The sequence below is a fragment of the Dermacentor silvarum genome, chromosome 4 (genome assembly GCF_013339745.2).
Source record: "Dermacentor silvarum isolate Dsil-2018 chromosome 4, BIME_Dsil_1.4, whole genome shotgun sequence".
Classification (NCBI taxonomy): domain Eukaryota; kingdom Metazoa; phylum Arthropoda; class Arachnida; order Ixodida; family Ixodidae; genus Dermacentor; species Dermacentor silvarum.
In genome coordinates this window covers 63,770,884-63,795,920 of record NC_051157.2, presented here as the reverse complement: position 1 = coordinate 63,795,920, position 25,037 = coordinate 63,770,884, and the positions used below count along the sequence as shown (strand labels likewise).

General features: G+C 47.2%; 1 protein-coding gene across 7 annotated transcripts in view; it reads right to left on the bottom strand.

Annotated features, from left to right (window-relative positions):
- The window catches only part of LOC119448640 (histone-lysine N-methyltransferase, H3 lysine-79 specific-like), a 369,011-nt gene that overhangs the window by 8,044 nt on the left and 335,930 nt on the right, over positions 1–25,037 (bottom strand). For 3 of the 7 annotated variants that reach the window (XM_049665661.1, XM_049665660.1, XM_037713516.2), the window contains 2 exons: positions 12,356–12,833; positions 10,357–10,586 (listed from right to left, as the gene is read on the bottom strand). The exons of 3 other annotated variants lie outside the window; for them this stretch is intronic. In XM_049665661.1, the coding sequence (XP_049521618.1) occupies positions 10,357–10,586; positions 12,356–12,670 (545 nt within the window). In that variant the 5' untranslated portion in view covers positions 12,671–12,833. The remainder of the gene's footprint in view (positions 1–10,356; positions 10,587–12,355; positions 12,834–25,037) is intronic. One more of the 7 variants, XM_049665658.1, reaches the window with a different exon arrangement.

Genomic DNA, 25,037 nt, shown 5'->3' with positions numbered 1-25,037 from the left:
GGTATTAATTTTGAACACTCGGGAATCTTTAACTTGCATTCAAAGCTCGGTAGTATGGCCTTTTAGCTACAAGTGTTCGAATCAAGCACTTAAAAAAATTGGAGTGGCAGCCCCCGCTGATTCTTACCAGCAGTGGTGAAACTAGGGCTTGCCTTTACTTCACCCTTGAAAGCATGCCAAACTAGCTGGAAGCCGGTCAAAGTTAAACTGCTCCTGATCTATCAATGCACTTTCTAGGCTAATTGGAGAATTAAAAAATGTCTAAATTGAGGCAACAAACTCGCACATAGGCTACCTATAAGTGAGGCATTATTAATAAATGGCTGAAAATTATTTAACAGAAGTTATCTGCCCCGTGCGTACGCTCAGGAACTGGTGCCCCTGTCCAGCAATCGCAGCTCCTCTGCAACGGAGTCATTCGGAACACTCCCCACTTACATTGTTCTCTCTCCTTTTATTGCTACTCCAATGAGTGTTATTATCCCCTACATACTCGAAAGAAACGAATATTCGCCAATTTTGAATAGTGAGTTCTCGGATCGAATACAAATAGAATGGCAAAGACTATTCGATTCGTATTCCAAATTTCGAATATTCGCATACTACTTGTTTTTTTAGCCATTCCAGCCCCCATTGGTAGGAGGTTGTCGTGGCAGGGAATCGAACCCTCAACCTCCTGCTCTGCAGTCGAACGTCGTTTGCCAGCACGTGTAGCATAGTATAAGCGAGTGATCCCCGATTCCCAGCATTCTGAGATGTTCTCGTTCTCCCCATTTTTATTTTATTTTTCAGTTTTTTTTTCAACTGGAGAATCCCTGAAATATATCGGCACTGCCGAATTACCGTGCTTCATATCCCGCTGTATTGCAGGACACGCGAAATAGCGAGCGCCAGTGAGAATAAAATCATTTTTTTTTTCAAATCAAATCAATTTCGCCTCAACTTCTTGAGGCGAAATCGTCATTGAAAGAAAAAGGCGAAAGAACGTGCGAAATCATCATCGTTTCCTCTCTGATACCTATACGACGCTTCTCTGATTGCGAGTAAGGATTTTTATAAGCAATATGGCGCCGTTCTTGTGACGAGCTGTAGGAACGCCCCATCTTCCAAGGCCTTTCCCCCATTTCTCTTACGGAGCTGCCCCGAACAATGTTGTGCGGCGATCACCGAAATTACGGGCAAGGAGATAAATGGTCGGCTTGTGTAGTAGACAGGAAAATAGAGAGTACGGAAGTAGCCGAGGACTGGGAACCTTATGCAGAATGCGCGATTAACTTTCAAGAGTTTCCTCTCGGCAAATGGTCGTAGACACGGTGTTGCGAAGTATACGCTAAGCACGAACACAACATATAAATTCTACAAAAGCCCATAGAATCAAACCGATGTCATTTACAATTTCATTTCTTTTTCAAGATATCTCGTTTCGAAGGAACACAACAAAAGAACACAACTGACTCAAGAAGAGAAGAGACAGAGTGTGTGTTGTCATGCTAAGAAATGTCCTCTCCGTATTCGCCGAAAGGCACTAGTTATATACGACCCCCATGTAGGCCCAAAATGACCAACTATAGACCAGGAAGAAGCTCTTTCATGAAAGAAGCCCGTGCCATGGTTCTCGTTAGTTCGTATATATATATATATATATATATATATATCGAACGAGAAGAAAGGGAACCGAGGAGCCCGATTTTTATTATTCATATTATAAGAAGCCAACAAACATTGACACCAAGAACAACATAGGGGAAATTACTTGCACACACTAATTGAATTAAAGAAATGATAAATTAATGGAAATGAAAACGGATGAAAAAACAACTGTCCGCAGGTGGGGAACGAACCCACGTCTTCGCATTACGCGTGCGATGCTCTCACCATTGAGCTACCGCGGAACCGTTTTCCCATCCGCTTTCTGGGGTATTTATGTTTTACAACTAGAACTAACTCTGGGAGTGTTAGCCAGCGCCACCACTCACACGCCTAGGGGCGGATGTGGAACATCCTTTCTGCCGCAGGCGTCACGAGCACGTGATCTTTTTGGGTGATGGCAACTGGTCAATAAACCCACATATGCTCCCTGAAGGCATCAATGTTGCCGGATTCGAGCCCTCGTTATGTAACGAACGAGAAGAAAGGGAACCGAGGAGCCCGATTTTTATTATTCATATCATAAGAAGCCAACAAACATTGACACCAAGAACAACATAGGGGAAATTACTTGCACACACTAATTGAATTAAAGAAATGATAAATTAATGGAAATGAAAACGGATGAAAAAACAACTGTCCGCAGGTGGGGAACGAACCCACGTCTTCGCATTACGCGTGCGATGCTCTCACCATTGAGCTACCGCGGAACCGTTTTCCCATCCGCTTTCTGGGGTATTTATGTTTTACAACTAGAACTAACTCTGGGAGTGTTAGCCAGCGCCACCACTCACAAGCCTAGGGGCGGATGTGGAACATCCTTTCTGCCGCAGGCGTCACGAGCACGTGATCTTTTTGGGTGATGGCAACTGGTCAATAAACCCACATATGCTCCCTGAAGGCATCAATGTTGCCGGATTCGAGCCCTCGTTATGTAACGAACGAGAAGAAAGGGAACCGAGGAGCCCGATTTTTATTATTCATATCATAAGAAGCCAACAAACATTGACACCAAGAACAACATAGGGGAAATTACTTGCACACACTAATTGAATTAAAGAAATGATAAATTAATGGAAATGAAAACGGATGAAAAAACAACTGTCCGCAGGTGGGGAACGAACCCACGTCTTCGCATTACGCGTGCGATGCTCTCACCATTGAGCTACCGCGGAACCGTTTTCCCATCCGCTTTCTGGGGTATTTATGTTTTACAACTAGAACTAACTCTGGGAGTGTTAGCCAGCGCCACCACTCACAAGCCTAGGGGCGGATGTGGAACATCCTTTCTGCCGCAGGCGTCACGAGCACGTGATCTTTTTGGGTGATGGCAACTGGTCAATAAACCCACATATGCTCCCTGAAGGCATCAATGTTGCCGGATTCGAGCCCTCGTTATGTAACGAACGAGAAGAAAGGGAACCGAGGAGCCCGATTTTTATTATTCATATCATAAGAAGCCAACAAACATTGACACCAAGAACAACATAGGGGAAATTACTTGCACACACTAATTGAATTAAAGAAATCATAAATTAATGGAAATGAAAACGGATGAAAAAACAACTGTCCGCAGGTGGGGAACGAACCCACGTCTTCGCATTACGCGTGCGATGCTCTCACCATTGAGCTACCGCGGAACCGTTTTCCCATCCGCTTTCTGGGGTATTTATGTTTTACAACTAGAACTAACTCTGGGAGTGTTAGCCAGCACTCTGGGAGTGTTAGCAAGCGGATGGGAAAACGGTTCCGCGGTAGCTCAATGGTGAGAGCATCGCACGCGTAATGCGAAGACGTGGGTTCGTTCCCCACCTGCGGACAGTTGTTTTTTCATCCGTTTTCATTTCCATTAATTTATGATTTCTTTAATTCAATTAGTGTGTGCAAGTAATTTCCCCTATGTTGTTCTTGGTGTCAATGTTTGTTGGCTTCTTATGATATGAATAATAAAAATCGGGCTCCTCGGTTCCCTTTCTTCTCGTTCGTTACATAACGAGGGCTCGAATCCGGCAACATTGATGCCTTCAGGGAGCATATGTGGGTTTATTGACCAGTTGCCATCACCCAAAAAGATCACGTGCTCGTGACGCCTGCGGCAGAAAGGATGTTCCACATCCGCCCCTAGGCTTGTGAGTGGTGGCGCTGGCTAACACTCCCAGAGTTAGTTCTAGTTGTAAAACATAAATACCCCAGAAAGCGGATGGGAAAACGGTTCCGCGGTAGCTCAATGGTGAGAGCATCGCACGCGTAATGCGAAGACGTGGGTTCGTTCCCCACCTGCGGACAGTTGTTTTTTCATCCGTTTTCATTTCCATTAATTTATCATTTCTTTAATTCAATTAGTGTGTGCAAGTAATTTCCCCTATGTTGTTCTTGGTGTCAATGTTTGTTGGCTTCTTATGATATGAATAATAAAAATCGGGCTCCTCGGTTCCCTTTCTTCTCGTTCGTTACATAACGAGGGCTCGAATCCGGCAACATTGATGCCTTCAGGGAGCATATGTGGGTTTATTGACCAGTTGCCATCACCCAAAAAGATCACGTGCTCGTGACGCCTGCGGCAGAAAGGATGTTCCACATCCGCCCCTAGGCTTGTGAGTGGTGGCGCTGGCTAACACTCCCAGAGTTAGTTCTAGTTGTAAAACATAAATACCCCAGAAAGCGGATGGGAAAACGGTTCCGCGGTAGCTCAATGGTGAGAGCATCGCACGCGTAATGCGAAGACGTGGGTTCGTTCCCCACCTGCGGACAGTTGTTTTTTCATCCGTTTTCATTTCCATTAATTTATCATTTCTTTAATTCAATTAGTGTGTGCAAGTAATTTCCCCTATGTTGTTCTTGGTGTCAATGTTTGTTGGCTTCTTATGATATGAATATATATATATATATATATATATATATATATATATATATACGCAACAACAAACAGGAAGGAAGGCTAACTGAATCACGTCAAGCTGTGCAACGGCACCTCGCGCCCACGCGTCACGCGAACTGCCTAGCAAAACTTTGACCCGATTCAGTCCGGCCGAGTACTTCACCAAGAACGACTATTTATAGATCGCGCACATTCCTCAGCGGTTCCACGAAATTCTCTTCCGGACAACGCGAAAGGGCGCGCGTGCCAACGATCTTTATTTAAATCTCGGCGAGGTCGCTCGGAGGACGTTCACACCCATGCCTTTTCACGCAACGCGTCGCCGAGCCGTGCGCACTCAGCACGGGAGAGCCGCCAGCTGCGCACGAGAACTCATCCGCGCCCCGTCCACGTGTGCACGGCAAGGACCTTCCCACGCCCTTTATAGAAAATTTCGCGGAGCCCGCCTTCGGGTACAGGTATAACGTCGATGGCAAGCACGCGATGACTCGACCTGGGACGCGCCTAAATTCGGTGTTGTGCCCCTCGCGTGTTGCCCGCTCAGACCAAAAAAGGGTAACACGTAAAAACGCGCCATGGCCTCTTTTCGTGTCTGATAAGCGCCGCATTGATGCCGGCCGCCGCAGTCTGGGTATTGATACGATCTTGATGAGCTCGAAAATGTCTGCGAACGCCATCGCAAAGGAGCGGGACCCATCGACAACTAAAGCGAAATCGCAGGGAACTGCCGAGCTTTAATTTACGTGAAGCTTTTTGATACGTTAAGCTCACGCCTACTGGTTTTCTGACTCGGCGTATAAGGTGAGCGAAGGAGAAGCGATTGAAGGAATGTTTCGGTGAGTGACGTATAGTAGAGCGTGCAAACTTAAGAGGACGAAGATCCGAATGCCCAGCAGCGGATCGCTGGTCACTTCGTGGTTGTTCACCTTAAAGTCGCATGAGACTTATTGGTGCGAAATAACTCTGCGTTTAAACGAAGACAAATCCCAATAGCAGGTATTAAGAGACCAAAATGTCTAGATGTAAGTGGGACACCAGTTGCAAGGGAGACAAGCGAAGAAGGAAGATATAACTCCTCTTCTTTCTGGGGTTTTACGTGCCAAAACCAGTTCTGATTATGAGGCACGCCGTAGTGGAGGGCTCCGGATTAATTTTGGCCACCTGGGGTTCTTTAACCTGCACTACAACGCAAACACACGAGCGTTTTTGCATTTCGCCTCCATCGAAATGCGGCCGCCGGGGCCGGGACTCGATGCCACGATATCGTGCTCAGCAGCGCAACGCCTTAGATGACTGAGCCACCGTGGCTCTGGCCGGCTACATGACGCTGTACCGGCCAACAAGGGCTATGTGGTCATGAGCTGCGTTTACGGGTCCCCCTCTTTTTTTTAAACGTCTGGTTCAGTGAGTGCAGTGCGTGTCAGCCGAGGCAACAGTTCGGTCACAGCTGTTATGGGTAGGAAATAAAAGAATACTGAGACATTTAGAACGTTCCTGCCGCATTATATGCGACACTTCCAATTGCTGCACGCTTCTTTTGCATCACAAAGGGTCTCAGCGACCGTTTACAACCGCACTGAATGCGCACCGTCATGTGCGCGTGGATGTCTAATATTGCCGCCTCTGTTGTTTCTTCTCGCTATGTTCTTTTATTTATCGTCCCCAGTGAATAAACAAAATAGTGTATTTTTGCCGATTTGCCCACATTTCCTTGCTTACCTCCTTCTCTAACAGATCGCTATGCTCCCCTATGGAATCCCTCCATGTCCTTTATCCCATACCTTCACTGCGCGCCCAAATCGGCGCCGTGCACGGAACGTGGAAGCTGGCAGCTGCAGGTTTTCTGCTGAAGGCTTACATTGGCGTGTTGTTTAGCGCTTAGTAATACAGGGAAACCGAGTGCAGGCCTGCCTTGTTCCAACTGTGGGCCAGTCAGTCGGTTAGTCAAAGGTTCTAGTTAACGCGCGTCATCCATTCCGGGACGAAGCCAGCACAGTTTCAATCTTACACGCCACTGATCGGCTTGCTAAAGCTTGCGCATGGCGTGCCGAGTACGGCAGTGTAACACCAAGTTCCGTGCAAAGCCCCGTCCACCGCTTACGGCACGCAGCGGGGGCGAGGTTGTCGAACAAAGGGGTGTGGAAGCGGCTGTGATGACCTGGTTATGACGTACAGGCAAGTTGAGGGTGGCGTGGTGAGGAGCAAGCACGGACCTTGGCACGCACGTCATTGCGTGCAACGGAACAAAACCAAAGTAACGTTGATTTACACGAGTGGCCGCATCACACAAAAGGTCCGTGGGGTACAGTTGTAAGCGCCGTGGATGGCATGCGCTGGACATTGGCTACCGTACTGAGAGGATGTTTATCATGTTTATAACCTCCGATGCAGCTCTGTGGAACGTTACGTTAGGCATACGGATTGAAGGGTTCCGCGTTGCTTTATGACAGCCGCAATTGTTACACCGTGCCTCGGAATTCTTGGTGCAAACAAGCACTCCTCTGTGTGTCTGCATTGCGTTCCATGGTGAAGATGCGGCTTCTGTTGCTTTGAATCGAGCTTGCGGTTATCAGATGTCAGACGTCTGAGCCAGACGTTTGAGAATAAGCGCGTTAGTGCAGGCCGACAATAGTATACCAGCAACAGCTGTGCGTGTATATACTTCATCGCAGCAAAAGAAGAGCAGGGTAACGGTGCAGACAAGGAAACCACGCCCAACACGCCTACAAGTGAAGCTGATCACCTCAATGTTCTCTTCCCAACCACATACGTTGCTTGGCTTGCCAGGGAGGTGTCGGAAAGCGAGACCTGTCGGCTGCCAATGATACCACTACCAGTGTTGGGAATTGCTTTCAGACGAGCACACTTGGAGGGTAAGGACAAGCAGTGGTAAAGCTTCTGCTTGTCAAGTACGCAGATAATCAATAAATCGCGCCACGTTTTAGGTACATTCTCTCTCAATGTTCGCGCTCCCGTCAGGTAGATTCGAGGCGCAAATTATATGATGATGTTTGTATTATTGTTATTTTTGATTGGCGGAGTCTTGGTCACACGTGCTCTGTAGCATGTAAACTTGAGCGTGTACTTCCGTTTCAGTGAACTTATCACTGCTGAAACTGAAAAGTATGAAGCAACCCCGAACCTGAAACATATTAAAGCTTAAAAAGACGTAGTACATCGCGAGACGACTTTTCGTACAAACTCACTGTCGCACTTCCCCTATACAGGACTCTAGCCTGCGCCTATGAGACTGATAGTTGCGCCAAGTGCGCCATCTGCGTATGCCTCTGCACAATGCACTACCACGCAAAGCAAGCTATTAATCATTAGGAAAGCTCTTGTTTTCGCTAGACTCCTGCCCGCTCACATTGGTTTGAATGTCGCAACGCCCAAAACAACTAACTGCTGTAGAGGCCCGCGAGCACATTAGGCAACGCCTCCCCGAGAGTTGCGCATCGTCCAGAAGCCCTGTCATCGGTCAGGTTGCGAGACAAGCGTATACGTTTAAGCCAGCAGTGAGTAACGTATACCATTTAGAACACGAAGCGTTCACGGCTCTTTTTTATTCGACTCGTTGGTTACTTTAAAACGAAAACTATTCGGGGTGTACGGCTTAGGGTGCGCTTCCGAGCAATTTCAAGATATAAGTTCTCCATCGCACTCTGAAAATAGTCCGAGAGGAGCATCTGCGGTATATCCGCAAATAAAACGACATGCGTAGAACGTTGCCTATGATGCCTTATTACCGGCAAAGGTGCAAATGCTGTTCGCCGTCTCACCGAGTGTGACAAAATGTATTGCAAGTGCCATAATCATGAGATACATGAACATTCGCACGTATTTTTGCGGGTATTGGATAATTGATCCATATGTTACTTGACTTAATTGTATTACATATTTCTTGTTATTAGTTCAAACTTTCTTTTTATTCTTTAGTCTGCAACCGTACATTAAAACGTGGATTTCACCGCAGTTGACCGCCGCCACATTATCGTAGCCACATCGTATCGCCGGCCTTAGCCACTGGCTCGCTAAATTTCTGTCCGCGTCCCCTTCCTCACCTGCCACGCCCGACTGTGGGTGTAAATTCTGCCGCTACAAGTAATTACAGTATTAAACAAATTCTCACTTTCTCTACGCCGTTTTCGTAGTGTATAAATATTGCATAACAAAGGCAGTTACTTTGTCAAACGTCAAAGACAATCCAGTCGCTTAACTACATGAGTTATGTCTTTCACACGTGTTCAACGTCAAAACGCCAGCGCCAAAACTCGACGCGGATTCGAGAACGTCATAAATCTCGTTGGCCAATACGCCACGTCTCGAACGGCAATCTTTCGTCGAAGCGAAACTATTACACATCGTGCAGTGATCCCTCGAGCATTTTTCGAAGTTTCTATTGGAATTTTGAATGACAGGTTCAAGGGCAGATCACATTTCGAACTCGAAAACAAACGCTGCGCGTGTCGAGTCTTCTTGCAACGTTAGCACAAACTTAACATGAATTCTCTTTCTTTCTCTCCAAAGCCGTGATGTTGCAACGCTGTCAAGTTTGGAACTTCGCGGTTTTGGCTGGAGGATCAAAAGACGGCGCGATGGCGACACACTGCGCAGGACTTGTTGGCAAACTCCTTCAACGTCTTTTCCCGTTTTTTTTTTCTTTTTACGTTCGAGCTCGTTCGTCTCTCCATGCAATCCCAGTCTTCTCGCAGCAACCGCCGTGCACTGCATACCCTGCCGCGATTTTGCAACGTTATTTCAAGACGGCGTTGCGGCGGAGAACACTTTGGGTGCATATATTTTCTTGACCCCGTGTCACCGACCGAGCGCCTGCTAGGCTGGATTAGGCGTATGAGACAATTCGTAGCCTTCTAAAGCCCTCGCTGCGACGGTATATATAGCTAGCGGCTCAAACGGCGTGCGGGATTGAATATTACGCAAAAAAAATCTTTATGCGCAATATAATGCCGAGCAAGCGACGTATGCCAGCTCGAAGAACAATCTATTTCGCATTCACCGAGGCATGGATCAAGCATATTGCTTCGCAAGACACAAGTTGTCGTGACTTTCTTACTTTTGGGATAGCAAAGATGTCGCAATATGGATAGACATCTTCGAGGCTGTCGTGCAACGTATCTCACGCAGATGAAATAAATCCAGATTGCTTCGTAGAGCCGTTCCTCAATACGTGATGCTTCGTATATAGATGTTTGTGCAAAAGTAAGAATACTGTGGAAAACGCACGCACACTATGAATATATGGCGTTGCGTTGCAGAGCACGATGTCGCAGGTTCGATTCCCGACCGCGGTGACCGCAATCGATCAGAAGGGGTGGAATACAAGAATGCTCATTTACCGTGCGTTGGGTTCAAGTTAAAGAATTGCAGGTGGTATAAAATTAATCGGGAGACCGCCGCTATAGGGTGTCCCTCATCACCCACTGTGTATGTAGTTTTTGGGCGTTAAGCGCCTCTATTTCGTTACAAGAAACACTCCCCCGACAACAGATTCTATTCGAAGTGTCGAGAAGAACAACCGTGGGCAATAACCACATGCTGGGCGTCATGGGCGCAGAAAGCAATAATACGAGCACTGCTGCAGTACCTCCACTCGACAAGTACCCGCGCGAGCGCTTACAGAAGCTTGCTGTGCTTGCGGTCTCCCTCTGCCTTCCTTGGCTCTTTTCCTCCCCTAATCACAATTCCCAGCACAAGGGTAGTAAATCGCGCATGCGCAACGTTAGGGTCCCTGCCTTGCTCCTTTCTTTTCTCTTCTTACCCGCACGCGTGCGACGACACTGGCCGGCGCGAGCAGCGCACACAACACTGACCTCTTGGTGAGTCCCGCGTCGTAGAACTGCGGGCCGAGCGTGTGCGCCTTGCGGAGGGCCTCTCTGCGCCCCTTGCTCCGACCGATGGCGTCTCTAAGGGCGAACATCCAGTCGTCCAGGCCGCAGTTGGTCCAGAGCAGGAGCTGGCCCTCGGTGCCCACCCGAAGGGCGATAACTCCCGTCCGCTTTTTGTCGGCCCACTGCAGCCCCTCCACGTCTGCCAAGTTCACCTGCGCCAGTGCGACCCACACGTATACACTCACAACACGGTCACACAGACGGACGTAGCTCGTCTTCCGAGCACGGCAGCGATCGGAATGCCAGGACACGAGCACTCTTATCGTTGAAACCTGGCTTCAGGGAATAGGAATATTTGTACCACAGGCGACAAATTACCTGCTGTAGTACAAGGAAACGCTGACACACTCCAACGCGTTTTTTATAGATTGCTGGTATTCGATATTCTACCAGGACGTCGTACGAAGTAAAAAAAAAAATGTCACAGTTTCGCCCTAAGGGCGAAGCAATGAATGCGATAGCAACACAGCAATGTCATACGAAGTAAGGTGAGCGGCTTTGGTAGCAACAACACGCAGAACTGTTGTCGACGCCATCGGCGTTTTGCCCGCGTTAGCTCAAAATGCGTGCGGCGTTGGTGACTGTTGCTGGAGCCTCTCATATAAATAGGCACTTGGTGCCGCAGCTAAACGTCGCGTCCCTTCCTTCCCCCTCCCCCACGGCCTCTCGCGCGTCTGAAGAAGGCGCGTTTGCTCTACATATATGGTGATTGTAAAGGAGGAAAGAGACGCCTACTTCTGCAGCCCTTAAGGAAGCACGGCGCAGAACGCGCGTTTGTTCTCCGCCGTGCGTTCACTCCCCGTGAAAGAGCGCGTCCCTCGCGCCCTTTCACTCGCACATACAGCGTTCGGCGGCGCGCGGCCACGATTTCATCTCCATTGACGTCATACGGAACCTCACGGCGACGGCGACGGCGACGGCGACGCCGACGGCAGAAATCTGCTTTTGAGTGTCCATATAATTGCTATCGCAATAAAAAAAAAAAGAACCCATAGATCCCTGTGAAACACCATTCCTGCCTATTGAGAACACAGGCGGAGTGCCGTGCGATCTAATAATGCTTCTGTGCCAAAACAGTTTGTGGAAAACCACGGTGCGTACACGGCACGCAGATATAAATGTGCGTACTGTTCGAGATAGCTTTAGATAGAAAGCGTGGCGTATGTAAGAAACAACTGTACGGCACACTGCCTGAACCACCTGAGTGAGTTTATTGTTTGTGATGATTTGGTTCTCCTGAAATACATTTAGTGGTTCTGCTGCAACCTATAAAACGGCTGAAGATATTTATTTGACTAGTGGCCTGCGCCTTGTGTCGATGTAAAAGACAGAGAGGCAATAAAAAGATGTCACAGTTTCGCCCTAAGGGCGAAGCAATGAATGCGATAGCAACACAGCAATGTCATACGAAGTAAGGTGAGCGGCTTTGGTAGCAACAACACGCAGAACTGTTGTCGACGCCATCGGCGTTTTGCCCGCGTTAGCTCAAAATGCGTGCGGCGTTGGTGACTGTTGCTGGAGCCTCTGATATAAATAGGCACCTGGTGCCGCAGCTAAACGTCGCCTCCCTTCCCTCCCCCTCCCCCACGGCCTCTCGCGCGTCCGAAGAAGGCGCGTTTGCTCTACATATATGGTGATTGTAAAGGAGAAAAGAGACGCCTACTTCTGCAGCCCTTAAGCGAGCACGGCGCAGAACGCGCGTTTGTTCTCCGCCGTGCGTTCACTCCCCGTGAAAGACGCGCCCCTCGCGCCCTTTCACTCGCACATACAGCGTTCGGCGCGCGGCGACGATTTCATCTCCAAATGACGTCATACGGAACCTCACGGCGACGGCGACGGCGACGCCGACGGCAGAAATCTGCTTTTGAGTGTCCATATAATTGCTATCGCAATAAAAGAAGAGAGACATAGGAGGACTCGCCTTGTAAAGGAATCCTCCCATCTCGGAGGTTCCGACCTTGGATTCCTTCTTAAAGCACGCCAAGTAGTCCTTGGTGAGCACAAAGTAGCGCTCCTTCCAGCGACTGAAAAACTTGTCCCACTGCTGCCACAGCAGGCCCTTCTTGACCGTGGTGGTCTCGAGCAGGGGCCCGTTGGCCGTGCCACCGTTGGCGGCCGCTGCGGCCATGGCCGGCGCGGAGTTGTCCTTCTTGACGCCTCCGTTGCCCACGGTGGACGAGGGCATGCCGTTGGCCAGCAGGCCGCCGTTGCGGCCCACGCTGCCGATGCTGCTCATGGTGGCGCATCTTACGGGCGGCTGCTGCGGGTGGTGGCGCGAGGAAGCCAGCGCACCGCCGGGACCGGCCGCCGCCGCCGCCTCGCCTTCCTTGGCCGATCGCCGCCGCCGCAGCAGGAAGCCGCGGAAGCTGCCGCCACCAATGCCGATGCCGAGGCCTCGCCTGCGCAACGGATAGACAGAAGTGGCCCGATAAGTGGTATAATATACACGGGAGGAAGGACACGAATGAATTATATGGATGCATGGAGCCAGCCCTTCGGGGGCCGAATTCACAAAGCTTTTCGTTCGCTACTAGTATGTCCAACATTACGATCGGCTGCTCTTAGCAAGAGTTTTAGAGTAAGAATTCGGTTTCTTTTTTTCTTTTTTTCTGTGTGTGAATACGGGCCCAGAAGTGTTGAAGCGCACGCCGGTGAGAGCGTTAAAAGAACAGTTATGGGGTTTTGTGTGCCAAAACCACTATTTGATTATTTATGAGGCAGGCCGTAGTGGGCGATTCCGGATAAATTTTAACCACCTGGGGTTCTTTCGCGTGCCCCCATACTAGGTACACGAACGTTGTTGCATTCCGCCCTCATCAGAATGCGGCCGCCGCGACTGGGATCGATCCGGTGACCTCGAGCAGAGCAGCGCAATTGCATAGCCACTGAGCAACCGCGGTGGGTAGAGAGAGAGGGAGAGAGGTTAATAATATCTGGAGAGTAGCATCACAGGCCACCAGGTTGGCGCTGAGCCGTGCTCCCTCAAGGGCTGCAGAAGATAGCGCCAACCTTTCCCTTTCCCTCAAGAACCACTTACCACAGGCCACCAGGCCTGGGATGCTACTCCAAGTGTGATGGTGAGAGATGAAAAAAGTTGTCGCAGTTTCACCTGAAAGGCGAAGCATCAATTGCGATAGCAAATTTGTAGAGAGCTATACGGAGTAATGATATTAGCTTTATCAGCTGTATAAACTTGGACATGCAGCAGCACCCGCAACGCGCAGAACTGTTGTCGACGCCGTCGGCGTTTTGCCCGCGTTCGCTCAAAATGCGTGCGGCGTTGGTGACTGTTGCCGGAGCCTCTGATATAAATAGGCACTTGGTGCCGCAACTAAACGTCGCCTCCCTTCCCTCCCCTCCCCCCCCTCCCCCACGGCCTCTCACGCGTCGGAAGAAGGCGCGTTTGCTCTACATATATGGTGATTGTAAAGGAGGAAAGAGACGCCTACTTCTGCAGCCCTTAAGGGAGCACGGCGCAGAACGCGCGTTTGTTCTCCGCCGTGCGTTCACTCCCCGTGAAAGCGCGCGCCCCTCGCACCCTTTCACTCGCACATACAGCGTTCAGCGGCGCGCGGCGAGGATTTCATCTCCATTGACGTCATACGGAACCTCACGGCGACGGCGACGGCAGAAATCTGCTTTTGAGTGTCCATATAATTGCTATCGCAATAATGAAGGGAGTGTGATGAAAACAAGAACAAAGTGCACACGTACACACATTAACACACAGACACGCGCAATGTGCGTTAACACAAATGCACTCGGAGGACGTAGAAAATACATTGCATGTAAATTGGTGCACTCTACCGTTGTAAATTAATTAAACAAAAATTCCCTATTAAAATTATGCCGCAAATTAGTTAACGAGAAGCTATCTCGACTACTATTGGTGTAACTTAACCAATGAAACGTTTTTCTAGACCTCGAGCAATAGGTGGATGTTCGATGAGTAAAACCATGTTTGGCATGGTTTCATTTGTCGGTTTGTTGTTTTTTTCCTGCGTTAGCAGTTTTACTTTACTTTTTCGTGCGAAGCACACTTGAATCAAGTCACTTCATTTCAAAATTATTTCCCGGTGTTCTCATGAGTTTTTAATCAGGGCATCAGCCGCAGTCTCATGCGCAAAAAAAAAGCAAAAAAAAAAAAAAAAGCGAGGACGCATTGAAGCAGCCGCGGCTCGGTGCATTATGTACGGGGCTACACTTTCCAACGAGCATTAATCTGGAATCATCACCCTCGGTACATTAGGAACGCTTATTTCGGTGAATCAGTCGAGTGCACCGGGGAGTTTTATTCACGAGGAGCGGCAGGCCTGACCTTCTTCATTACGCGAGAAAGAAGAGAATGAAATTAAAAAAAGGAAGGCACGACGAGCGCGCCAGATGGAGGCGGCTTCTGACTCAAGTCCGTTCGTTTAGTAAACAACAAACACATCTTTCTCGAAGCAAAACGAAATAAAGAGTACTCGAAAACGCAACGAAGCCAAAGTAAGAAGACGAGACGTGACAGCGACCGAGCGCGTTCGTTTTCTCGGAGCGAACTGCGAAGAGGCGTCCGTTTAATTACTGCGTGCCTCATGACGCGAACGAACCTCGGCCGTCCGTGGACTTCAGATCGGAAGTGTTCGCGCTGTACCGCTTCTGTACTTGGGCGCGTGACTATTGACGTGCACGCTCGCAGGCACGCGTCCCCGTCGTCGCACCCCCGCCCATCTCCTCCCCCGTCACCTATACATTTTCCGCTGCTTTAGTTCGTCACCATTTTTCCTTTTCCACGTCTTTTCTTTATCCACCTCTCGCATTCCTCCCTATAGTGGCGCCTTTTGTCTCGAATCTGAGACTCCGGGTGGCAGCGTACTCCGGTGTCTCTATTCTTTCTGTCTTTTACTGCTTTTTCTTTTTTTTTCTGGCAGCTGTGACGCCGTTGTTTAACGCGCGCGCCGCAGACAACGGGACGTAATCTTGTTTCGGGATCAAATATTGACACGGGAAATATCTGGCGACGGCGACCCGAGACGATGCGTTGAGAGGCTGCGACGGGACAACGAAAGAAAAAGAAGTACAGAAAAAAAAAAAAACGGTGGCCACGCGAGAAAGTAGAAGACAAATCAAACCAAATACGAAGCAGAATAAGCACGCCACTAAACAGTGCATTGCTGCACAATGGTTGGACGACACCCAGTGCGCTTCTCGGAGTGCCGGGCACCCGGAGTGCATGAGGACGGGGCTTATATTGTACGTGAAACAGCGGGCGACACACACGCGTGTAACACGGTCTGCGGGCCGCAGGTTCTGTTGTCGTTGTCAGTGTCTCGCGCTGCTCTGCCGATGAACGCGCGGACTGGTCCATTTTCTCTTCTGGACGTTCGACATTACCCTCCTCCCCTGTTCTCTTTTCTTTTTTCCTGCGTCTCCGTGTGTGATATTTGCTCTGTCCACTTCTTCCGCCCACTATCGGTGCACATCCTGCGTCCACCGTACTTTTTTTGTGTATGGGTCGCGCGAGTGCCCGCGTGTGAGTGAATGATGCCACCCCTTCTCTATAACGTCTGTGCCGCCCGTAGCGCCCCCTGTCGATACGTGTGCGCGTTTATGGTGCGCAGTCACGAGAGAAAGCAAGAAGAATGGGACGCAACGCGATCGGTGCCGTCGCAGTGGGATTCGCGGGGACAAAGCAAGCGCAGTGGGCAGGCCGCGGCTACCGCGTCCACGGAGCGGGCGCGCACCTCGGGTTACGGCTAACGGGGTGAGCCATGGAGGGACGGTCGTTGACCCGAAGGAAGGGCGTCGTCGCTGCTCAACGACCAGGCCACAGAGCGCAGGCTCCGTGCGCCGCATGTACGGCAAGGACATCGCCGGTTTCATCAACATGTCGTTCCTGGATTTGTTTATTTTTTGTCGGCTCATTCACGCTTTGCCGCGTCTTCCGTACAGTTCCGTCTGGCCTCAGCAGCAATCTTCAAAGAATCCTCACGGGCGGGAGATTAGATGTTGTCGTGGTGAAACCTTAGTAGATAGTGAGTATAGGTACGGTGTATATACCAGCGATGTGCCAGGTAAAATAATGCATTCAGTAATTAGAAAAGTTGCGACGAAGTTTGGTAGAGTGGGTAGGTGCCGCGGCAGCAGCTAACGCTGTATTCTTGATGTATGCCTGCTATAGTGTATGCATATACTTGACAGAATTTTCGTACGTTTAGAAAAACTTAGGACTTTAGCCCGTCGACAAGTGCACATTCGAATTTCGACACTTTGCTGTCTGCGGAACGCAGTAAGTTACTTGCATAGGTGGGAATACTCACTAATGAGTGCACTAATACTAAATTCAAAGGCGTGAGTGTCACTGAGCGACGAAGGGTGTGAGTAGACGTGAGTGAGAGCCAGAGAGTGTGAGCAGATGTGAGTAGACGTAGGCGTGTACCGGTGTGTTTGAGTGGACGTGAGTGTAAGCGTGATTGAGTATCGGTGTGTGAGTGGGCGTGACTGAGTACTGGTGAGTGCGTGTAACGTGAGTATGAATGTGATTGAGTACCCGTGAGTGTCAGTGGGCGTGAGTGTGAACGTGAATGAGTGTTGGTGAGTGTTAGTATAGACGTGCGTGAGTGTGAATGTGAGTGAGTACCGGTAAGTGCGAGTGCGCGTGAGCGAGTACATGTGGTAAGTTGGCATGAGTGCGACTGTAAGCTATGTGACTGCACATGCACTGTATATGCGCGCCAATATAGTAATAATAATTATTTTCTTCGGGCCGAGAAGCTTTCTTTATGGCCCGAACGCATTCCCATCGATTATTATTACGCAGCATCTCCACCAATTGTAAAGGGCGTTTATTTGGGTCGTAGAGCGGCAGCGAGAAACGCAGCACCAGCAGGTAGGGCGTAGCCGGAGAGCGAACTGGGTACGAGCCACACGATGGCAACGGGGCTGTTCAGCGTGCCGATCTTCTTCCTCACATTACTAACATTCAAGCAATTCTAAGTTCAAGGACATAAAGAGAACATAACAATTTAGACATTGCGCTGTATCGTCTCGTATTCTTCTTGTCACACTAGCGCTCCTTGAGTGTTACGATCAAGAAACGTGCCAACCGAAATGAATGAATGAATGAATGAATGAATGAATGAATGAATGAATGAATGAATGTATGTATGTATGTATGTATGTATGTATGTATGTATGTATGTATGTATGTATGTATGTATGTATGTATGTATGTATGTATGTATGTATGTATGTATGTATGTATGTATGTATGTATGTATGTATGTATGTATGTATGTATGTATGTATGTATGTATGTATGTATGTATGTATGTATGTATGTATGTATGTATGTATGTATGTATGTATGTATGTATGTATGTATGTATGTATGTATGTATGTATGTATGTATGTATGTATGTATGTATGTATGTATGTATGTATGTATGTATGTATGTATGTATGTATGTATGTATGTATGTATGTATGTATGTATGTATGTATGTATGTATGCATGCATGCATGCATGTATGCATGCATGCATGTATGTATGTATGTATGTATGTATGTATGTATGTATGTATGTATGTATGTATGTATGTATGTTATGTATGTATGTATGTATGTATGTATGTATGTATGTTATGTATCAGTGGCGTAGCCAGAAATTTTGTTCGGGGGGGGGCTCAGGTTGCAGCGCGGTCTCCTCCTTATAGATTTTGTCGAGGGACGAAATGCATGAATAATAACTGCATTGCCAATTTCATTGTATATTAGATGCTGCAAACGAGTTATTGAACGCTATGCACTGTCCATTAAAATATGTATGTTTTCATAATAGAATATATTCGTATGCCCCCAAAATTGTGGCAGAAATAACTGATGTCAATGCTTCCGTCTTTTTTGTCTAATTAATAAGTAAACAAAACATCACATGAACTTTAGAACTATTGACCTTTTTCGCGGAGCAGTTTATTTTAGAGAAACGAGATGGCGCTCACGGCGGCGCCCCATACCTCTCCTCAGCGACCGCGCACGAATACAAAACCATTACTGATTCTACCTTGCTTCTGTGCGATCAGCTGTCGAGAATGCAACTGAGTTTTCGCTAACACACTGTGCTCCAATCATGCTAGATTGAATAATGTGGATTGAAGACGTGTGCAGTAGTTGGCTGCAAAAATAGTGACTGGCATGGTAAGGAATAGAATGAATCTGTATGGCGAAGTTCGCGGACCGCTGCTGCGACTGTCCGAACGTGTTACCGGCTCTTCGTGATGTACGGCTTTCCTCGAGGAAACAGAAATTTGCTCATCCGCCAGCCTTGTATCGCTAACCTTCAAAGAAAGGGCTTCATCCCCAGAACGTCGGCAACAGTGAGTACCACTCGTTCAACAATGACAAAGGGAGTAGCGCCGCTTCCTGTCATAGTAAGTTTTGCGCGCGTTATCTATACACATCTGTCCGAATGGCAGGAAAGCTTACGCCTATTCTATCGCCAATGTATCAAGAATAAGTGAATGGACGCACACTTGAATATATGCGCACTGTATACACACAGTAAATGACGGACTACACCTATGGCGCACCAATGGTCGAAGCTGAATGTTTCGTGACGGTCCACAAGAGTAAGCAAGTTACTAGCTGTAATATATATTTGCTACAAGGTATTACAATGTATTCGAAATTATAACGTGGGAAAAATTGAGGAAGCCGTAAAATATGGACGCAGCATGAAATCAGTAAGAAGAAAACTAGGCATAGGACAAGGCAAGATGTATGCACTGAAAGATAAGCATAGTAATATCATCAGCAATTTCGATGACATAGTAAAAGCAGCAGAAGAATTCTATACTGACCTGTACAGTAGCCAAAACAACCAAGCTTCTTCCATTCGAAATAGTGATGAACCGGATACAGAAGCTCCTTCTATAACTAGCGATGAAGTTAGAAGGGCCTTGAAAGACATGACCAGGGGAAAAGCGCCTGGAGAAGATGGAATAACAGTAGATTTAATCAAAGATGGAGGAGATATCATGCTTGAAAAGCTTGCGGCCCTTTATACGAAATGCCTCACAACTTCAAGTGTACCAGAGAGCTGGAAGAACGCCAACATTATACTTATCCATAAGAAGGGAGACGTTAAAGAATTGAAGAATTACAGACCCATTAGCTTGCTTTCAGTATTGTATAAAATATTCACCAAGATAATTTCCAATAGAATCAGGACAACACTTGACTTCAGTCAACCAAGAGAACAGGCTGGCTTCAGGAAGGGATATTCTACGATGGACCATATCCATGCCATCAATCAGGTAATCGAGAAATCTGCGGAGTACAATCAACCTCTCTATATGGCTTTCATAGATTATGAAAAGGCATTCGATTCAGTAGAGATATCAGCAGTCATAGAGGCATTGCGTAATCAAGGAGTGGAGGAGGCATACGTGAATATCTTGGCAAATATCTACAAGGATTCCACAGCTACCTTGGTTCTCCACAAGAAAAGTAGAAAGATACCTATCAAGAAAGGGGTCAGGCAAGGAGACACAATCTCTCCAATGCTATTCACTGCATGCTTAGAAGAAGTATTCAAGCTCTTAGACTGGGAAGAATTAGGAGTGAGGATCGATGGCGAATATCTCAACAACCTTCGGTTTGCAGATGACATTGTCCTATTGAGCAACAATGGAGAGGAATTACAACAAATGATTGAGGACCTTCATCGAGAAAGTGCAAGAATGGGTTGAAGATGAATATGCAGAAGACAAAGATAATGTTCAATAGCCTGGCAAGCGAACAAGAATTCAGAATCGCCAGTCAGCCTCTAGAATCTGTAAAGGAATATGTTTATCTAGGTCAATTACTCACAGGGGACCCTGATCATGAGAAAGAAATTTACAGAAGAATAAAATTAGGTTGGAGTGCATACGGCAGGCATTGCCAAATCCTGACTGGGAGCTTACCACTGTCGTTGAAAAGAAAAGTGTACAATCATTGCATTCTACCGGTGCTAACATACGGGGCAGAAACTTGGAGGTTAACAAAGAAGCTCGAGAACAAGTTAAGGACCGCACAAAGAGCAATGGAACGAAAAATCTTAGGAGTAACGTTAAGAGACAGGAAGAGAGCGGTGTGGATCAGAGAACAAACGGGGGTAGACGATATTCTAATTGACATTAAGCGGAAGAAATGGAGCTGGGCAGGCCATGTAATGCGTAGGATGGATAACCGGTGGACCATTAGGGTTACAGAATGGATACCAAGAGAAGGGAAGCGCAGTCGAGGACGGCAGAAAGTCAGGTGGGATGATGAGGTTAGGAAATTCGCAGGCGCAAGTTGGAATACGCTAGCGCAAGACAGGGGTAATTGGAGATCGCAGGGAGAGGCCTTCGTCCTGCAGTGGACATAAATATAGGCTGATGATGATGATGATGATGATGATGATTACAATGTATAAAACAGCTACGTTTCAAGCCTTGTGCGCAGCAAGAACAAATCTATTGGATTCGGAACTGAGCACACCCGCGAGCGATGAGGCAGAAAATAATCAGATAGTGGCCGCACCGAGGAACTTCACTGAGTCAGAAACTGACAAGCCACTGCTTCAAAATATTTGCCGAATAAAGAACAAAGAGCAAAACACACTAATACTGACTGAATTCATAATCGCAAAGCTTGGAATGCATATTTAGCCCCGCTTTTAGAAGAAGCACCATATAAACTGCCTGCGCCGTTTGGACATAGCTCAATCAGCTCCGAAAGCGCTTTTGCATGTTCTCTGAAGCTGTGATCAAAGCTTCGTGTCGTCCGCCTAGTCACCGTCTACGATATCTCCAAAAACAGGGTTTTCTAAGCCGCGCCGGCGTCATACACTTCCATTGTAAACAAGGAGGCAACGGAGGCAGTTGAGGCAAGCAATGGACGCGTCACCACGTGATCAAATATGGCAGCGCCCACGGGATCGCCGCGAAAAGAGTCAATATCAGTTCGAAACCCGCAAAGCAGTGCATGAAGCTTATATGAAAAACGTAAAGGCCATGAAATTAATAAATTGAGGACAAATATTTTGATGAATCTTTGTCATTAAAGAACCTTGTTTACATTTTTCTACATATGCAACGGCCAGGAAGAAACCTCAATGACGCTATCCCTCGTTGCAATCGATTACGCAGGAGCAGCTGTAATTCGTCGTGTATTGTAATTACACCGAGATAATACTCGCTGCAGTGAGTACAAATAAAAAGTGGGAGTTCTGCAAAGTATGTATTAGAAATGCGAAGATAGAATGGAATATACAAATGCGAAGATACAACTCGCTAAAGGGCAAAAAAAGAGTCGCTGGAAACAAAGTTCACTGCTTGTATACACAAAATCTCCCAATAAGATATTTCAAAATACGTATGAGTCTCCAATAAATCTACGTATTTAAGCAAACGTCAGTGTATATAATGCGTCAAATACGACAAATAAACATGTTGCTCAGTCACAGATAGTAAACTTTGCGCACAGAAAGACAGATGATCCTGGCAAGAACATAACTTTGATCGCAGAAATCGTGAAATGTACTTGGGCCATGCAGCGGTCGCGACAGTGCCATGTGGGTAGAATAATAGAGGAGTAATGCATAAATCAGTACGAAAATGTGTAATCTAACTGCCTGCACAACGCCAACAATTATTCTTCACCCAAAATTAAAGGAGTGTATTCCTTCGTTTCAAAAAAGAAATAAAAGCAGGTAGCTGTAAAGGAAAGAAAAGGGCAAACGAAGGCCACAGATGACGCGGTAAGTTGAACTACCCAATATGCGAGTGTTTTTGGCGAACGCCGCGTGGGCCGGGCTTTCAATGAGCAAGGTCGGTCAAAATTGGTTATTGGTATTCGCGTGATAATTGTGATCATGATGCTAACTGCTAGAATAAACGGCGAAAATTTCTGCGGTTTTAAAAGGTAATGAGCGGTCATACGTTTTCATAATTAAGAACTTATGGACCAGACGGAACAGTGCTTTTTACTTGCATTGATTTTTGCTGCTTCGCTATCTAAAGGACAAACTTCTCTCGGCGGGAAAGTTGAGCGAAGCGGTCAATGACTTCGGACACGTTGATGCCGACGTCTCTATGGGTGTATAGAAGAGCCAGCCTAACCATGCGTTCCACAGACATTGTAGAGCGCAAGTAGTTTTTTAGTAAACTCTTGTTAAAAAAATATTCTCTCTGCGCTGGCAGTGGTCACTGGAAGGGTGACTAGAAGCTGCAGCAGTATTTACATTTTTACATAGAACCTGCTGTCGCAGTGAGAGATGGGCATCTATTTGGGTGCTAAAACCTAAACCACTCCCTTGATGTCGTTGGCCTACTTGTTTAGGTACCTTGCAGAAACAGTAGGCTGTTCAATTCCAGCGATGTCCGTCGTTTCGTCAGGAAGTATGGAGAAGCAGCCTGCTTTTGAATCTAAGCTTTCTTTGATAATGTCACCACAAATTTCTATAATTTGGTTTTGTGTGTCTGGGCTTAAATACGAGGCAATACTGGGGCAACTTTCCAAATGGTTCTTCAGATATGTATCTCCACAATCAGCTCGCATGCGAAGAAGCACTCTGAAAATGCCTGTATTTTCAGCAGGGGCATTGCTTAAATCCACAGAGCCCCTGTCCCTGTGGCCACGGAGAGCCACACCTTGTCGCCCGCAAATAAAAAAAAGATCCTCAATAATAGGCCGTTCACTTTCTTCTGTTTTCTCATACTTTACTTTACCTGCCCTGGTCCAGCTGATCAATCACATTGGGCACGCTTCCTGAAAATGTTTGAAGAAAATTATCAGCTGCTAGCTGACAGTCACGGTGATATTTAGTATTTTCGTGTGTGTGGGAGATTGCGAGCGCGCGCTTCCATTTATGGAACGGCTTGGACACGAGCGTTCCAGTGCGCGCATGTTGGCCCAAGTTTATAAGAACATTAACCCCATAAAGTTCTAGAATTGAAAATCTTTTAAAGCATGCCTTTGCAAATGTCAGCGCACCTTTCGCGTCAAAAGTTTATGAGAACTTTATACCCATAAAGTTTCGTAATTGAAATCCATGCGCTCCGTATATTCCGCGACCGCTGCGAGATGCCGCAACGCGCCCGCTCGCTATCGAAAAGCCGTTGAAAGTTTGTGCTCGGATGGGGCTCCTTGCGTTACGTGACTCCAGGTGCAAGGGTGTTGTCACGAAATCCAGCCCGAGTTCGCAATGTTCGTGCCGAAATGTCTTTTCGGGCGTAAAAAGGACATTGTAGACAAAATCCAGCATGATTGCCGGCGTCAGTGGTAGTTTTGGTCGGCGGTGCATGCCAGCACGAAAAAATTTCGGGGGGGGGCTGGAAGCCCCATCAGCCCCCCCCCCCCTGGCTACGCGCCTGGTAGTAGTTATGTATGTATGTATGTATGTATGTCTGTATGTATGTATGTATGTATGTATGTATGTATGTATGTATGTATGTATGTATGTATGTATTGTATGTATGTATGTATGTATGTATGTATGTATGTATGTATATGTATGTATGTATGTATGTATGTATGTATGTATGTATGTATGTATGTATGTATGTATGTATGTTATGTTGTATGTATGTATGTATGTATGTATGTATTGTATGTTATGTATGTATGTATGTATGCTGTATGTATGTATGTATGTATGTATGTATGTATGTATGTATGTATGTATGTATGTATGTATGTAGTATGATGTATGTATGTATGTATGTATGTATGTATGTATGTAATACTTTATTATACGTTGACCGTTGTGCAAGTTTGGGTATAACGATTTCAGCTTAAGCAGAAGTGTTTGTGCATTGTTTTTAATCAGCCGAGAAGTAAATTTACCACTTATTACCCTGTAATGATCAGAGAAATAATGAGCAGCAAAGTGAATAGACCAAAAAACACGCACACTCGTTCAGACGCAAGAGTTTATCGAGCAGTACGCATACACAAAAGCGAAATGACGAGATGAATCACGGTCATGATATGGGCGAAGGCATTCACGATCAAAAACGGGCCGCTGCAACAGGTTCTACAACGGCGATTATTGCCCACCAGGCGCGCTAGCTACTTAACCGCGTACCACTTCACGGGCCTGCGTAGCTGCCGGGCTTCGCAACACGCTTAGCGGCTGCATTGTCGAGACCTGCGAGCGCTTTCTCGAATCTAACGACCGCGCGTGCGAGGCCCGTCGTCGCACGCGAGCGAGTCGCACACCTGCATCGAGAGGCCGCACGAACCGTAACGGCGCGACGTTGAAATTGCGCCGGCTGTTAGAATCGCCTCGTGCTTACTGCCTGTACATAAGCCGAATCGATTGGGGACACCGACACGACGTAGGGGACTTGAAGCACGAAGCCTAGAAAAAAAAAAGAAAGAAAAGAAAATGCGATAAAGGAGAGTAACAGATATTCAAAGTGGAGAAAAAAATAAATAAACGTAACCATGCCACTCAATTGCTCCCGCCTCTCTCCCTTTTCACCGAGGCTTGGCCCAGAGCCCCCTAGTCCATTTCTACGTCTTCAATCGGCAGCAAAGTCCGGCTTCCTTGCTGTGCACTCGTTTTTCTGAATTACGAGAAGAATGGCTT